Source organism: Gadus chalcogrammus, chromosome 13, assembly GCF_026213295.1.
Source record: "Gadus chalcogrammus isolate NIFS_2021 chromosome 13, NIFS_Gcha_1.0, whole genome shotgun sequence".
Lineage (NCBI taxonomy): Eukaryota > Metazoa > Chordata > Actinopteri > Gadiformes > Gadidae > Gadus > Gadus chalcogrammus.
In genome coordinates, this window is record NC_079424.1 from 8488663 (window position 1) to 8501730 (window position 13068).

The window sequence follows — 13068 nt, forward strand, 5'->3', positions numbered from 1 at the left end:
TTAAAAATATAGTAAACCTGTTCTCTTGTCATGTAGGCCTAGACAAGGTGGAATAACTGCTCTTTTGCCCATGTGGGGACTAGATAATGTGTGTTAGTCTTATGCACATGTGGGGACTAGACAAAGTTGGTTAACTAGCCTTGTGTAAAAGTGGGGAATAGACAATGTGTGTTAACTAGTCTTGTGTAAATGTGGGGACTAGGCAATGTGTGATAACCACTCTATTGCACATGTGGAGACTAGACAATGTGTGTTAACTACTCTTTTGCACATGTGGTGCCGAGACAATTTGTGTTAAAAACTAGTTTTTTGCACATGTGGAGACTTGACAATGTGTGTTAACTATTGTGTATAGGTGAGGACTAGAAAATGTGTGTGAACTTGTTGTGTGTTGTTGTGGGAACTGTACAGTGTATTGTGTGCATCTGCTCTTGCTCATGTATTTGCATAGTTTGCCTCGCTTTGGTTATCATATGTACATCACATTGTATTTGTTTTACTTTTCATAGTTTCACGATGCAGTAGCCTAGCCTGCATGTATTCTGGTGTGTGTGTGTGTTTATATGTGTGTCATGGTGTAGGTAGGCTGGTGTTGTGTCAGCACATTGTCTTCCAAATGTCTATAATTCGGCGACATCTGGTGATGTTTGTAATGGGGAGATGATATGTGACACAAATTAACATGTATATGTGAAGCCCTTCAAATAGTCTACCCTTCATGAATCAGAGGATATGGAGGGAAGTACGAAGCGGGCTGTGTGTCTATTTTGTGAGATATTTTCAGTACCTTTCAGAAGAGTTTGGCATTCTGCCCAATAGCAGTTCAATTTATGCCATATATTGACAGACAGAAACAGACTAAAACATAACATAGGGAAGCATTGCTAGAACAGTTTATCTGAAAGGTGGAATAAATCACAGGCAGAACAGGTGTACCCTTCTGTCATGTCAGAGATGTTAGAGAGATCAGACATGTCAGAAGCTGCATAGCTGCCGCCACAGTGCCTCCTCCCCTAGCCCACAGTGCGTAAACATTCATGTTTTTTTGCTGTTATAACATCTATTACGTCGTAAACGGATACTATGGCTGCATCGATACAGGCTGCCATACCATATGTAGCATGTGGTTTAAATATCGAGCTCAACGGAACATTCTGTGAAAGAAACTTGATGAACAGAGAGTAATAACAGCTGCATGCCTGTCACTGTATAACCCGCCTCCTAGAACCACGGCAGCCTGTGATTGGTCCGTCTTGGCTTGGCTAAATGTTAACCATGTGGGTGGGCGAGAACTGAAACGTCACACATGTATATATGCACTACATAGGCGTAGGTGCGGCTTCTTGTGTAACCAGAGCAACATAATCAGGACATATGGAGGATTCTAAAGGTCCTTTGTTCTGTTAATACATTGACTCCTCTTTCTGCTGACTCATGACAAGTCATGAGAGAGGCGAGACGGAGGAGATGAAATGGCTGGTCCCTTTGTATGTGTGTGTGTGTGTTGGGACATCTAACAGATGGATCAAAGCCCCTATGTGTTAAGATAACACATTGCATTCCTAGAGAGAGAGAAAGAGTCTGAGAGAGAGAGAGAGAGAGAGAGATCGTTCTAATGTCATTCAAATCTGATGTTCATATTATCAGTGACCATTGGTTTTCATTCCATACCCTTGGAATGATTTATCACATGCAAAACGTTAATGTTTATCTACGTGTGCTTCACATGCGTTATGAGGCAGTTAAAATATTGTTAGCGAACTCTCTAACCTCTAGCCCGTTTCCAGCCCCCTCAGCCCCCCTCACCCCGTCTGCTTATAGGGAGTATGGTTGCTATGGGGATTTGCTTTTTATATAAGTAGGATGATGTAATCCCAGCAGTTTTTTAACATATGGAGTGTATAGAAGCAGTGTATGGCTAGGTGTGGAAGAACCACATATTTTAATATTGCATGCACAAACATACACATAAACGCACACATGCACCTACACACAAACACATGCACACGCACACACCCTTGTGCAGAGTGTTGGTCAAGGGAACCAACGCAACAAGAATGAGACATTAGATATAGATTAGAGTAAAATAACAAAGCTATGTGAGAAGAATGAAACAAAGATAGCCCATAGGTGATTAGATGGAAGGTAAACTGAGGTGTGGCTTAAGTACATATTTTCCAGATTGTTATGTGTTCAGTTCTATAGCCGAGGACCTAAATACTAAACACTGCGTTTGTAGTTCTCAGGCCGTAGGTCTTAGGTGGTAGAACTCTATCGTGGGACTCATCATTGGCCTCAGATTGGCCTCAGGTTGTAGATCTCAGGTTGTAGTTCTTAGGTCTCAGGCTTTAGGTCTTAGGTCTCAGGATGTAGATTTCATGTCGTAGGTCTCAGATCTCAGGTTGTCGGTCTGAGGTTGTTGATCTCAGGTCGTAGATCTCAGGTATTAGGTCTCAGATCTCAGGTTGTAGATCTCAGGTTGTAGGTCTTAGGTCTCAGGTCAAAGGTGTAATTTCTCAGGTTGTAGGTCTCAAGCTCTAGGTGTCAGGTCAAAGGTGACCGGACGTAGGTCTGCGGACATAGTTGGGACCAGTATTCAGGGACTAATCCATGGAGTGATATAAAACCTAATGAATAGATCTTATGTTCTAAAAGGGACAGGTAACCAGTGATGGAACTAAGGAACAGGTGAGAGTTGGACTCTCCTTCTGATCCAGTAGACAAGCTGCATGAATGAAGGAATAAATGGAATGACGAATGAATGGATGGATGATGAATGGAAGAAGGAGGTTTGTCTATCTCTGAGAGCTAGCTTTCTGACCGACTGCCACTCACAAGCAGGTCAGTGGTGAGAGTGATCATATTGGCATAGAAGTTACTGATACACAGAATACAGTTCTCCAATACTTAAACTCTCTGAAAAGTAGGCAAGCACATGATCTGTGGCTGGCAGGTTTTAACCACTTGGTATCTTACTTATTTTACTATAGTAAATGGTTTATGCTACCCTAACTACTACTAATAAATAGCTCTACAAATAGATACAATAATTGCTAAAATACTAGTATTCATAAAATTGTATTAACTGGTTACTGGCTATTTGCAATGATTAATTTGTTATGATTAATACTGATGGTAACTACCGAACTGTGTTGAGAACAAAAGCTTTAGCTGTCTGAAGCCTTGTGTCAATATTTCCCGAGCCAATTGGTTTAGCTAAGCTGACCGCCGTTTATGTTTCCTCTGTGCAGACATCTGGGCAGCTGACGGTGTCTAGAGGGGAAACTGTTCCTGACTGATGCAAAGCAGAGGAGGAGGTTTGATGAGTTGATGAATACAACATATAGTGTTATTAGAAAGAGGTCTGGGTGTCACACTATTGGGACCAATCATATTAATTATTTGTGGATTTAATATTAAAAATATTAAAAATAAAATAAATAGGTGCAGATGGTTTAGTTGAATATGGGCGGATGGAAATTCCCCATCAGGAACAAGAGTAATTATTGCAAGAACCAAACAAGGGATTGGGTTGCTGACAATAAACACTCAAATAAACTCAAATAAACTCAAATAAACTCGGTAAAATGGAGAAAGAGAGAGCAAGATAGAGGGAGCATGAGAGAGTTAGGCCCAACCGCATTTCTACCCCTTCCCCTAACCCCTTCCCCTTACCCCTTCAAAACAAGGGGGAGGGGTAAAGGGAAGGGGTAAGGGGTAGAAATGGGATTGGGCCTTATAATCCTTGTCTACATATTAACATAAATGTGATGTAAGGGATGGTGATGTCAGGTGGGTCTGACATACCTCTTCCCGCTGAAAAATATGACACTTTATGAGGTTAAGAAGCCAGTGAGTGCAGTATTCATATTTAATATCATCACAATCATGTCAGATAGAAAAACATGAAACCAACAAACACAAACACACACATGCGACATTGCTTCCTCTAAGACATCTACAGGAAGCAGGAAGCAGGGTCAAGTATTCCATTCTTCAGTGGAAAGGTTTACTGACCCTGAAACACAAACAGACACTGACACATGCACTCATACACACACACACACACACACACACACACACACACACACACACACACACACGCACGCACGCACGCACGCACGCACGCACACGCACACGCACACGCACACGCACACACACACACACACACACACACACACACACACACACACACACACACAAACACATTAGTAGGACAGCAGGTGAACTGTTACCTGGATATGACTGGTCATGTGACTAACAGGTGACATAATCGGCCTGAGAAGCGATAAAAAGAAGACTGGAAACTTGTATACAATTCCAATTATTTTACTTTTATTATTATTATATTACCATCGTAATTTGTACTTTTTGTAGTATTACTAGTCTTCAGAATGTTTTAGATTTGTTTGAAATTTGGATGAGGATCCAGTTCCTCATCCACACTCTGAGCAGAGGTCTGAGGTCTAACCCTAACTGTCTCTTTGTCTGTGTGTGTGTGTGTGTGTGTGTGTGTGTGTGTGTGTGTGTGTGTGTGCAAGTGTGCGGGCGTCTGTGTGTGTGGTATGTAGAGCACCAACCCAGTGTCACTCTTACAGTTACCCACTTTGCAACCGTACCCGGTGGATAATAATGAAAAAATATTTTCACATGATAATCATTGCCAACATTATGTAGTTTTCCGGTTCGTAACACCTGAGCTACTTATCTTGTATGACATGTGATAGGGACTGTTGTGTAAGACATGGGTGCAGGTCCTGAGGGGGGGGGGTGCTCAGAATCGGAGTGCTCAGTGGTCTGCACCATTGCATATTGCAAGATTGGCGTGCTTTACGCCTATTTTCATATGATAAATGTTGCTGCTGTTGTTGATGAGTGGCAATGTAAAATAGAAAAATATGTATAGTGATGGCCTTACAGTAAAGGGATTCATTAATATATATTTTAAACTACTATTTATGGATGTGTGTCTGTTAACGCAGGTCATTTGATAAACGTTGATGATATGATTAATGTCCTCTCCAGATAATAATATGTTTACTGGACAGGACATAATATGTTTTTTTATGATCCCGAGGTTGTAATGAGATCTGCGCCCTAGGTGTAAGAGCACACATTCTGGCAGCTCTTCCAAATGGAATAATAAGGAACAAGGAACAAGTCAGCCAGCTCAGTGGTTGGGTTAAGCTCATCTGTTTTCTTATCATACATCCGAAACTGCTCTAAAATATCTTTTTTTATGCCTATTTTTTTGGCCTGCGTCCATGTCACGCAGCAACAAACAAGATGTCTGACATTTATTTTATTCTCAATGGAAAATGCAATGATTTCATAATGATTCGGCAATTAAAAAGGGTTTGATAACGTTTTTATTTAATTAGATTGATTATTATTTTGATAATTAATTATTCTATTGAAATCCAACATGAAAAATTTACGTTAAAACTCGGCTTGGGCAGCTAGGGGCCGACTTGGAAAAAAACAACGACCTGCCACATCACAGGACCCTCTGCCACACCACAGGCCTGGCTGCAGGGCTGCAGCTGGATGCTATTTGTTCAATGACTCCATTATAATTAAATCCTCAGAATAAAAAATATATTTTGAGTATGGGCGGCTCCTAAGTGCTTCTTCAGGTAGGGGGAGGTGGTGAATCAGTCTTTTTCACAGTTTTAATTATTATTAGAAAATGCTGCTCAAAGAAACTTGAATTTCCCTTTAAAAAGGGTATTCAGTTAAATTGGGGTATATGTAACATATCTTCATCCCTCACTGATGCCTCAAAATGTTGCCAGACTTGTTAAGTGAGACATTTTAGGAAGCATACTTACCATGGCCCTGCATAGGTACACACAAAAAATACTTGTTCAAGGTTTGGTCATTTAAGAGAAGACAAGAGACTACGGTTGATTGTTAGTGTCGGATTCAGGAAGCTTTTGTATTTTAGCTAAAACAGGAGTGTTCCATTTCTGTGGTCCAAAGTTGATGTGCATATTTTTGGTTGCATTTCCTTCTGTGTCAGGGAAATAAATTCTAAGCAAGAAAAGGGTAAATTCTCATTTGATCAAGAGTCATGCAACCTTACAGTGGCGTCTACTCTCATAAAAAAAATATTCTCAATCAGTTGCCCACATGTAGGAGTTTGGTGGTAGCAGCTACTGTGCAGAAGTGGCAGGTGTATGTAGAAGTGATATTTTTTTGATTTTTTCTCCACAAATAATTTTGTGGACTTTGTTTATTAAAAAGACGATTCACAATAATAAACTGTCCTGGTTATTCAGGGGAAAGCAAATTGCTTGCTACATACATCCTTCAGTTGGGAATCGAACCCATGTCTCGCAGGAGGAAGGTAGAAATTCTATTATACCAGTCACTATACGATGAATGCTAACCTTTGGCATACCATTTAATGATCATTTAGTCATGAAAATGTATTCAGAACTGGCTTTTGACGATGCATTCACATAAATCATGAAACACTGCTCTTACCTGCATGAAAATACATGCCACTTTGAACAATACAATTATCTGTAGCTGTATTGATGTCGGCGATTTTGTAATTTTGCAGTATCGCCCACTCCTAATCATAAGCACATATGGTTCATTATGTCTGTTTTATATCAGTTTAATTAATAAGTTGATGGTAGATTTCAATCACAGAGTACCTCACTACTCTACATCTGATATAACGGCATGTTTAAGATGTAAATTCATCATGTTGTAATGTACTGAGAATCTGCAGAAATAGGATAAGTGTAGGTTCAGTCAATGGGGAACTGGAGTCGGTGACACAGTGGAACAGCCTGCATTACTAGGCCTGCTGCAGGGTGTTGTGATTGGTAAGTGCATGTAGGAGAAATCCACACATTTCGGAACTATAACATGATCCGTGAGTCTGAACCAAATGGAAGTTCTTTTAAAACCAGCCCATGTTTTCTTTTTACTTGTTTACAAATGATCAAGTCTTTAATCTTTCAACCTTCGGCTTTCTCACTCTTATCTTGTTAAAGTGTAATGTCAATCCACAACATTAACTATTTTGACACATATCTTTTAACTCTTAAGACTCAAACGAAAGAAAAGGAGGGTGTTAAATGCTGTGCATTCAGATGATGATGGTGTCTATGTTTGGAGGTGATACGAGCTAGTTTAAACCTCCTTGAACCTTCACCGGAAACACCACAATACACCTGGACAATTCTGCCAACCCAACAACCATGCACTACACCCAGCTCCTTTCTCTGTGATCTCAAAGAACTAATCGTGCTTGATCTGAGTAATTATGACCAACCCTAAGCTGTGTGCATACACACAACAATGCACATCAAACAGTCAACATTTAGCCTACTGACCTTTTCTGAAATAATATGCCTTTCTTCAGCCAAAATAGAACCATATTTACATTGGTATATTATAATATTTCAAATAACTACACCGTCAGCTTCTATAAGCTTAGTTAAATATTCAACACTATTAGCTTGTAATTACGTTTTTCTATAGGCTATCAACTCATCGTGACTCAGCTTCAAGTCATTGCACAATAAACTGGCATAGGTTTCTGTTGTAGGCTACTGGTCGTTGGATAGACTATTGATCATTCTCAAGGTTATTTTCCAAAATAAAGAACATTTGTTGATCAAATAGATGTTAGTTAACTGCAATAAAAATAAACTAACCAAAAAAGGTTATGATAAGGTTAATTTTATTTTTAGGAGGCCTAGCTGCACAAAGAATTTGCTGACCTTTTTTAATCTCGCCACTGAAAAATACCCTATTTTACCAAAAAATACCTAAACTAAGCATCTTTTAAAAAATAAACTTAATTTGCAAACCCGCTTTTAAAACGAAATGGAAAAGGAAAAGTAAAAACTAATACCAATTGGTACCAGTACCAATTTAAAATGTAAACAAATATAAAATGCAAAAATGTAATAACTTTGATCTTCCCTCAGTCAGCAAGGAAACACGTTTAGATTCCCATAGGAGGTTCTTAACACAACTCAATGATAATTTATAACTTATTTGTTTGGATTCGCTGATAACCTCATGGATTTACTGGCTTGCCACTATTAGATTTTAACACTCTAGGCAGTCCATCAATCACCACAGTCATCACTAAAAGTCAGGACAAGCTCAAGGACAATGTAAGAGCCATACCTACGTTCTAAAATCCTAACAGAAACAGATCAAATAATTACAGTTTTTATTATGTTTAATATTCTTTAACAAAATATATATTGTTCCATTCCAGAAATGTACATTTATATATAATTGAGAAAGACATTGGAAATATTACAATTCACCAAATCATCCTGTTTGTAACTTTCTGAACATCGCGTAAATCTCTCGATATAATAATATAATATATTAATAACTAATAATATTAGGCTACTTTACTATTAAGACTACATGGTTGGTCCTGCGGAGGGTTTACTCAGCGAACTGGCCCTATGGACGTAAAATGCACTCTACAGAACCTTAAAGTTAAGTTAACAACGCAGTTCATCTAACTTTGTTTCTGTTGTTTAGTGTTTTGTTAATGCTTCCGTTCCCCCGCCATGGTTCCGGGGGTCCAGGAAGGGTTGTGATGACGGGGGAGACCCATAGAGATGATTCATCCGGCTGCGAGGAAGACCACCACTTGGCTAAATACAGACCAGCACCTGCTGAGATGGATTAGAGTGAGAGGGGGTCATTTAGTTGCGAGAGAGAGACAGAGAGATTTGAGAGGGATTAGAATTAACAAAAGATTGTGGTTTAGTTGGGGAAGGTTATACGTGCAGGTTATGTCTGTGTGTGTGTGTTTAATGGTCATATTGATATAATTGTATGAATGTGTATTTCTGTTTCAGTGTCCAATGCTGCAGCGTCGTTGTACCGACACCCATTGGCACAGTGAGGTACTACAGTTGAGGCGGACAAGACAGTCATCCAGTCAGACGTATCAATAACTCAATAATCAAACAGCCGTTTCATTAAATCAGTTCTTTATAAGCATCAGGGGGAAATTCACTGAATCAAAACATTACAATACCCTTCATACAATATTATTGCATCATTATCATTACATTAACTAATGAAGGTTACAGTGACCAGTGGTCGTAACTACCTCTTCATCACTGACTGGCATAGAAAGCACTTTTATTATGGAATTCACGTATATATCTTTATAACTGTACGCTTACTACTGTGTGTGTGGTGGGCTTATGAAGCCGCGATAAAGTCAACTCAAAACAACGTGTTGTCGTGGCGATCAGTGTCGAGTCTTGTCCACTACCAGCTACTGGAAGACCCACGGGCGGGTCGGGGCCATCTGCGTTAGGTTCTGCGGACCTCAGCTGGCGGCACGCAATAGGAAGTAGAGCAGGGGGACGGTGATCGCCGCGGCAACCACGCTCACGGCAGAGTTCATCACACTGCCCCTCTGAACGGCCTCCTCCAGCTGCTCCCGCGCCTCCTCCAGTCTCCTCAGCACCTCCACGTCTGCTGCGGCGGCTCCTTCCCAGCGGGAGGACTCAACAATCTTCCTCCTGCTCTTCCTCCTCTCCTCCTCCACCTCCACCACAGTCCTGAATGTAGCCATGCCCCCTTCTAATTGAGCCACGCCGCCTTCCAGCCGAGACAGACCTTCTTCCACGCGCGTAACACCCCTTTCTAGTAGAGACACGCCCCCTTCCAGACCAACCACACCCTTTTCTAACTTGGCCACACCCCCTTCCAGTTGAGCCAGGTGAGGTTGCAGGGTGACCAATGGGCTCACTGGCGGCAAAGTCCTGGGTGCTTGGCTGGGTGTAATCTGGGCGTGTCCAACAGTGCCCCTCAGTGTGTCTATGAGACCCTGGAGCTCCCCCTGCTGGGCGCGATGGTCCACTGCCTGCACCCTCAGAACCTCCTGAAGACTCTCTGGTCCCTTCTGCGCCTCCAGGAGTAGGCACTTCAACTCCTACACACACACACACACACACACACACACACACACACATACATTACTGTGATCAGGTGAGAGCTTCACCCCATTGGACCGCAGGCCAGCATATGTGCTGCCGTGGTAAGGGAAGGACTTATGGTTGAGTAACAACAGAGAGTTGATGATTAACAGCTCTTAGAGGAAGGATAAAACGAACCATTCTGGCTCGGCCAGAAATAATCTCTCTCCCTCTTACACAGGGTAACTTTTGAACAGAAAATTTGGGTAAAACGACGCATGGGGAGGGATGGAAAGAAAGAGAGAACCGGTATCTTCTCTAACGAGGGATGGTGATTGGTGGAGGCGCCCACACTGACCTGCAGACGGACGCGGTTGATGTAGGTCGACCCCATGACCCCGATGACGGTGCCCAGCAGGGAGCCCATGAGGGACCAGTTCTTTGTGCGCTCCGCTCTCGTGCGCTCCTTCTCGTGGCTGCTGCGCACGGCGGCGGAGAACAGGGAGAAGCGCTGCCGCTCGGACACCTCGGCCCCCTCGTAGGACGAGCGCTCCCGACGCTCCTCCTGGTTGCCAAGACGACACGCCAGAGGAGCCATGGTCACGCTCTCATGCTCAATCAAAAACCATCTCTCTATATCCATCTTTTCTATTTATATACTATAAATACAAATGTAACAGTATGTATGACCCTTAGGGGACCCATTACACGCCAATGTTTCCCCCAGTAAATGTCTTAGTCAAGGTGGTCAAGGAGCGGGGGGGGGGGGGGCTCCCCGTTTCAATTCAATTCAAAAAGCTTGATGGCACGACCATTGTTGTGAACAGTATTACCGATGCATTACATTGATCCTTATTTTTTTACACCTGGTGGAAGTATGTTTTCTTTCCCTACGAGAGTTTTCTACTTTGTTAATGCATAATAATAAATAAAAAAAAATCCAATAATTTTTTTGATTTTTTATATACATTGGTAGTCAAGGCAGGACCCTATTGTTCTTAAGGCGGCCGCCTTAACAACACAGTGCTGGGGGAAACACTGCACTCCTAACCATCCCTGGAAGGTGGGTCCTCCAATCTGCGTTCCTCCCCAGGTTTCTTCCTTGATAATTAAGGAAGTACTTATCTTGCCCTTAGGGGTTGGGGTTGCATGGTGTCATAAATATATAGCCTGCAATGCCATGTCTATATCTATATTTCTATAGCCATACATCTACTCCATCTATCGCTCTATACTGTATATAATAATAATAATAATAATAATAATAATAATAATAATAAATTAAATGTATATATACACATCTATATTTCTATATCTATACTGGAAGAACAATAATCTATTGTTCATAAAATTCAATATATGAGGTTAGGGTTAGGCAATTTATAGGTCATGCAAAGGTTAGGATGAGATCCTCTGTAGGTCATAAGTTAGACGTTAGAGGTAGAAGAGGAGGGCTGACCTGCAGTAGTTTGTGCTCCAGTGTGGCCAGCTCCAGGTAGTGGGGCTCCTCCCGGGACACTCGGTCCAGACGTGTCCTCACCTCCTTCAGCTTCTGCTGGACTGACTCCATGCTGGCCTGGGCCTCCTGGACCAGACCCCTGGCCACCATGAAGGAGGTCTCCGCCTGATCGCAGAAGCAGAAGGTTCATTTCCAATAATGTGCAATTGAGTGTGCAGTTCTAGTTTGTGTGTGCATGTACCTCCTTGGGTCCTGTGTGTGTGTGTGCTTACCTCGGTGACCCGGGCCTGGGCCTCTCGCACCTCATTGAGTCCTACAAACTCCTCGTAGCGCGCCCACCAGTAGTTTACCGTCGCCGTGGCGAACTGGGAAGACCTCTGACTCCAGTCCTTTCCCAGCATCCCTGCCTGCTGCAGGAGAAAAGGGGAGGCAAGTCAGACCCCTTGTCATGCACACACACACACACACACACACACACACACACACACACACACACACACACACACACACACACACACACACACACACACACACACACACACACACACACACACACACAGGTAGAGGCAGGGGGGTGGAGCGAGCCTTCAGCTGTACCTTGAGAGCAACCAGGGAGCGCTCCTTCACCAACTCCCCCGCACCCTTGTCTGGAGGTGGAGGGGTAGGGGTAGGGTTGGGGAGGCTGGGGGGGCTGGGGGGGCTGAGGGTGCTGTAGGCTAGGAGGGGTTGTTGGGGTCTCCACAGGAGAGAGAGGCGGTACTGACAGCAGGTACCATGATGACTCCACCACAAGATCTGAGACCCCCTGGATCTGAAAACAAACATACCATGACTGATTACCCAAGCGCTTTCATAGAGGCTCAGTTCTAACTCTATCTTTAAGTCCTGACGTGTGTTATTTCAGCTCTATATAATGCTAGGAACTTGTTTAGATTCCAAGGGCAGTTGTACAATTTTGATTGAACACTCAATCTCAGCTTCAGTCGTTTGGATAAACGCTTTGGCTAAAATTTGACTTAATAAGATAAGTGATAGGAAAGGATAGTGTAGATAAGTGTTGACCAGATGTCAACGTTAGTCTTACCTCATTGAGAATATGATGAAGGGAACTTCAGGTTGAAGGATTGCTGGAACAGTATGAGAACAGTTAGGACGGCTGTATTGAAGCTAAATAACCCATACAGTGTTCATTACAGCTAGGAAAAACAGATACACGGCACAATGGGCATTAGAACCGGAACTACTCACAAGTCTCCTACAACAATCTACTATGTTACTCTTAAATTGTTTAAATAAGCGCTTGTATCGTACATACATTTACTACATATCAGCAGCGACAAATCATGTGTGAAATATCTATACTCTAAAGATAATACATTAAAAATACTGACTGAATACAAGAGATGACCTACAAATTGTCTCACCTTTGCTCTCTATCTCTTTGACAGCACACCGTTTCTAAGCGATTTTAAAGATACTTTCATGTTGGATTAACCCAATATCAGGTCAACGTAAAGCTGGTCTTTATGTAAATACTGTTCAATTTTGATCTCAACAGAAGGCGGACCGAACTTCACACAGATCTGAGCGGTGCTAACGAGTTAGCTTAGCAACAACCCGGCATGCTGAGGAACACTTCCGGCATGTCAAGGCCATGCCCGTGACGTGCTTGGCTGCAGCAGG

General features: G+C 42.3%; 1 protein-coding gene across 1 annotated transcript; it reads right to left on the bottom strand.

Annotated features, from left to right (window-relative positions):
- Window positions 1-8955: 8955 nt before the first annotated feature.
- On the bottom strand, window positions 8956-13065 carry ccdc51 (coiled-coil domain containing 51). Its single transcript, XM_056605663.1, has 7 exons — window positions 12810-13065; window positions 12470-12512; window positions 11983-12196; window positions 11658-11795; window positions 11386-11550; window positions 10285-10491; window positions 8956-9943 (listed from the first exon to the last, which is right to left on the bottom strand). Exons 2-7 carry the CDS (start codon window positions 12472-12474, stop codon window positions 9335-9337), a joined length of 1338 nt encoding a protein of 445 aa, XP_056461638.1. The 5' UTR covers window positions 12475-12512; window positions 12810-13065; the 3' UTR covers window positions 8956-9334.
- Window positions 13066-13068: the final 3 nt, after the last annotated feature.

Excerpts from the sequence above, each read along its gene's own strand:
- ccdc51 (XM_056605663.1), bottom strand. Across the intron at positions 11,796-11,982 it reads GCTCCCTGGTTGCTCTCAAG|CAGGCAGGGATGCTGGGAAA; the intron begins GTACAGCTGAAG and ends TTTCTCCTGCAG. Across the intron at positions 9,944-10,284 it reads TCAACCGCGTCCGTCTGCAG|GAGTTGAAGTGCCTACTCCT; the intron begins GTCAGTGTGGGC and ends GTGTGTGTGTAG.